Genomic DNA, 2244 nt, shown 5'->3' on the forward strand with positions numbered 1-2244 from the left:
CCTCCCTCTCTCCATCATACTCTTCCAACCACCGTAACCTTTAGTGCATGGTCATGTTCCCAGGAGCATTCCAATACACTCCAAGGAAAAGAAGAATTAATAGCTCATTACAAGGAAAGAAATTTCAAACATGTGGCTCAGCAAGATGCTATTTCCAAGTCCTTGGTGTTTTTTTTTTCCCCTCTCAGGACAGGCATGAACTCCTCAGAGTGCTCCCAACACTTCAGCACGTTGCCACTCGGGGTTCTCGCTCCTCTGCCAAGATGGGATCTGCAACGTTTTCCCCACAAGCAGCAGGAAGGAGCATTTTTTATTGACACTGAAGTGTACTGCTCCCCTTCACTCTTCACTCTCTCCATTCCACCGCAGTGGACCTCAGAACATTTGTGCAGCAATATATTTTAGTGATACATTTAAGGGCAGCCATACTCCCTGTTTGGGTTCATATCCCCAAGTTTTCAGCAGATGCTCAGCCCATCTGACGTGCCTACAGCCAACACCATCTTTTTGGTGCTTGTCCCACGTGGATCTCCTTTTTGCCTTTGGCCAGGTACTTGGCAGAGGGCTGGACCACAGAAGCCAAGTGAGTTATCTAAATGTTATCATAGGGAACTGCAAGGCCAATGTTGTAGTTGTAACCAGTCACTTCATCGTAGGAAGAGCGGCAAATAGGAAGGACGCTTTCTCCAGCCAACTGGTCCACTGAGAACTCGTAGGCATAAATGATTCCTCGATGCCTGTATCAAACACAACCAGGACACATCATTTTAGAAGCATAGGTCATGACTGGAAGGGACCTTAAAGCTCATCCAGTTCCTGCCATCAGCAGGGACACCTTCCACTAGACCAGGTTGCTCAAAGCCTCATCCAACCTGGCCTTGAACACTTCCAGGGAGGAGCAGCCACAGCTTCTCTGGCCAACCTGGGACACTGGCTCACCACCCTCACAGCAAAGAATTTCTTCCTAATATCTAATCTAAACCTACCCTCTTTCAGTTTAAAGCCATTTCCCCTTGTTCTATTTTACCTTAATAACATATTTCAACAGAGGAAACAAACAAAGTTGGTGATGGCCATAAAAGATCAAAACTCAATGTTCCAGAAGTTGAATATAAAACCCCATCCCTTCTGCACTAGGGCTGTCTATGAAGTTTTAACAGAGAAAACTCCCTCCTGCCTCCTTCCAGGGACTCCACTAAGCCCTGGAAACCATTGTTGAATCATTCACTTGAGCTCTGCAGAGACATGACTGTCATCTGCTGGAACATTGCTCATCTATTCAGGATGGGGGAAGATAAGTACATTGTAGTTGGATAGTTCAATTAGACATGCTAACAGCCATCTGAGATGCAACTACCAAAACCTGGAGTTTAAATACCAGTAGTTTTCCTTTAGGAGGAGATACTATTACTGATATTTAGAGCAAGAAAAGGGCTCCATTCCCTGTCTGGCTTCAGTTGCCTTCACATTCCCCTGCTGAAAAAGAAATGCCTTTTTTTTATGCTCAGAAGTAAATAAAGAGCCAATTAATCAACAGTTTTGAAAGCCTTATCTTTAGGCTTTTTTTTTGTTTTAATTTTTAGATGCTGTATGGGTTTTTTTTACTGCTCTGGATCATGACTCAGGTGTTTAGTGTGACATTTAAAAATATATAATAAAGCAGATCTTCACAGTGCCAAAAATCCTCCCCTTGGGAGCTGGCTTACTCACTTGTGGTGCACGGTAAGGTCATCGTCCACGATGCTGGCACCTCGGGGATTCTTCTCATCAGGGACGTTTGCAGTGATGAGGCTGTGAGAATTAAACCATATGTGGCGGACGGGATGCCTGAAAAATAACCCACAGCATTGGGTGAGTGAGATGCCACCTGCATTAGATCCCTAAAATCCAAGTGCAGTAAAGGAATCGCTCTGGATTAAACAACAATTCATTTACATCAGCGCCCTCGCTAAGGCCAGAGGCTGGGAAGCTCCACCTCTGGTTCTTCTCCTCCTGTCTGGAGCAGATAAACACAGCTTTTATCTCCATCTAGTGGGCTGCTACCAGAACACATGTGGAGACCAGAAAATAATTTAGACACTTGGCAGCACACAGGCTGCAAGGGATCCGGGCTGCCCTCTTGCTTTGCTGCTTTAAGGACTGCAGCAGCACGCTCCTGGGAATCACAGAATCCCAAACTGGACGGGTTGGAAGGGACCTCAGGAGATCATCCAGTCCAACCCCCCTGCCAAAGCAGGTTCCCTA

At 45.8% G+C, this 2244-nt stretch overlaps 1 protein-coding gene across 1 annotated transcript in view; it reads right to left on the reverse strand.

Annotated features, from left to right (window-relative positions):
* Positions 1 to 555: 555 nt before the first annotated feature.
* Positions 556 to 2244, reverse strand: part of FBXW8 (F-box and WD repeat domain containing 8) — a 7908-nt gene continuing 6219 nt past the window's right edge. The window contains exons 3-4 of the mRNA XM_010166549.2: positions 1711 to 1827; positions 556 to 737 (exon numbers count right to left, since the gene is read on the reverse strand). Coding sequence (XP_010164851.2) covers positions 593 to 737; positions 1711 to 1827 — 262 coding nt within the window. The 3' untranslated portion in view covers positions 556 to 592. The remainder of the gene's footprint in view (positions 738 to 1710; positions 1828 to 2244) is intronic.

This window comes from Antrostomus carolinensis, unplaced genomic scaffold, assembly GCF_000700745.2.
Source record: "Antrostomus carolinensis isolate BGI_N321 unplaced genomic scaffold, ASM70074v2 scaffold38434, whole genome shotgun sequence".
Lineage (NCBI taxonomy): Eukaryota > Metazoa > Chordata > Aves > Caprimulgiformes > Caprimulgidae > Antrostomus > Antrostomus carolinensis.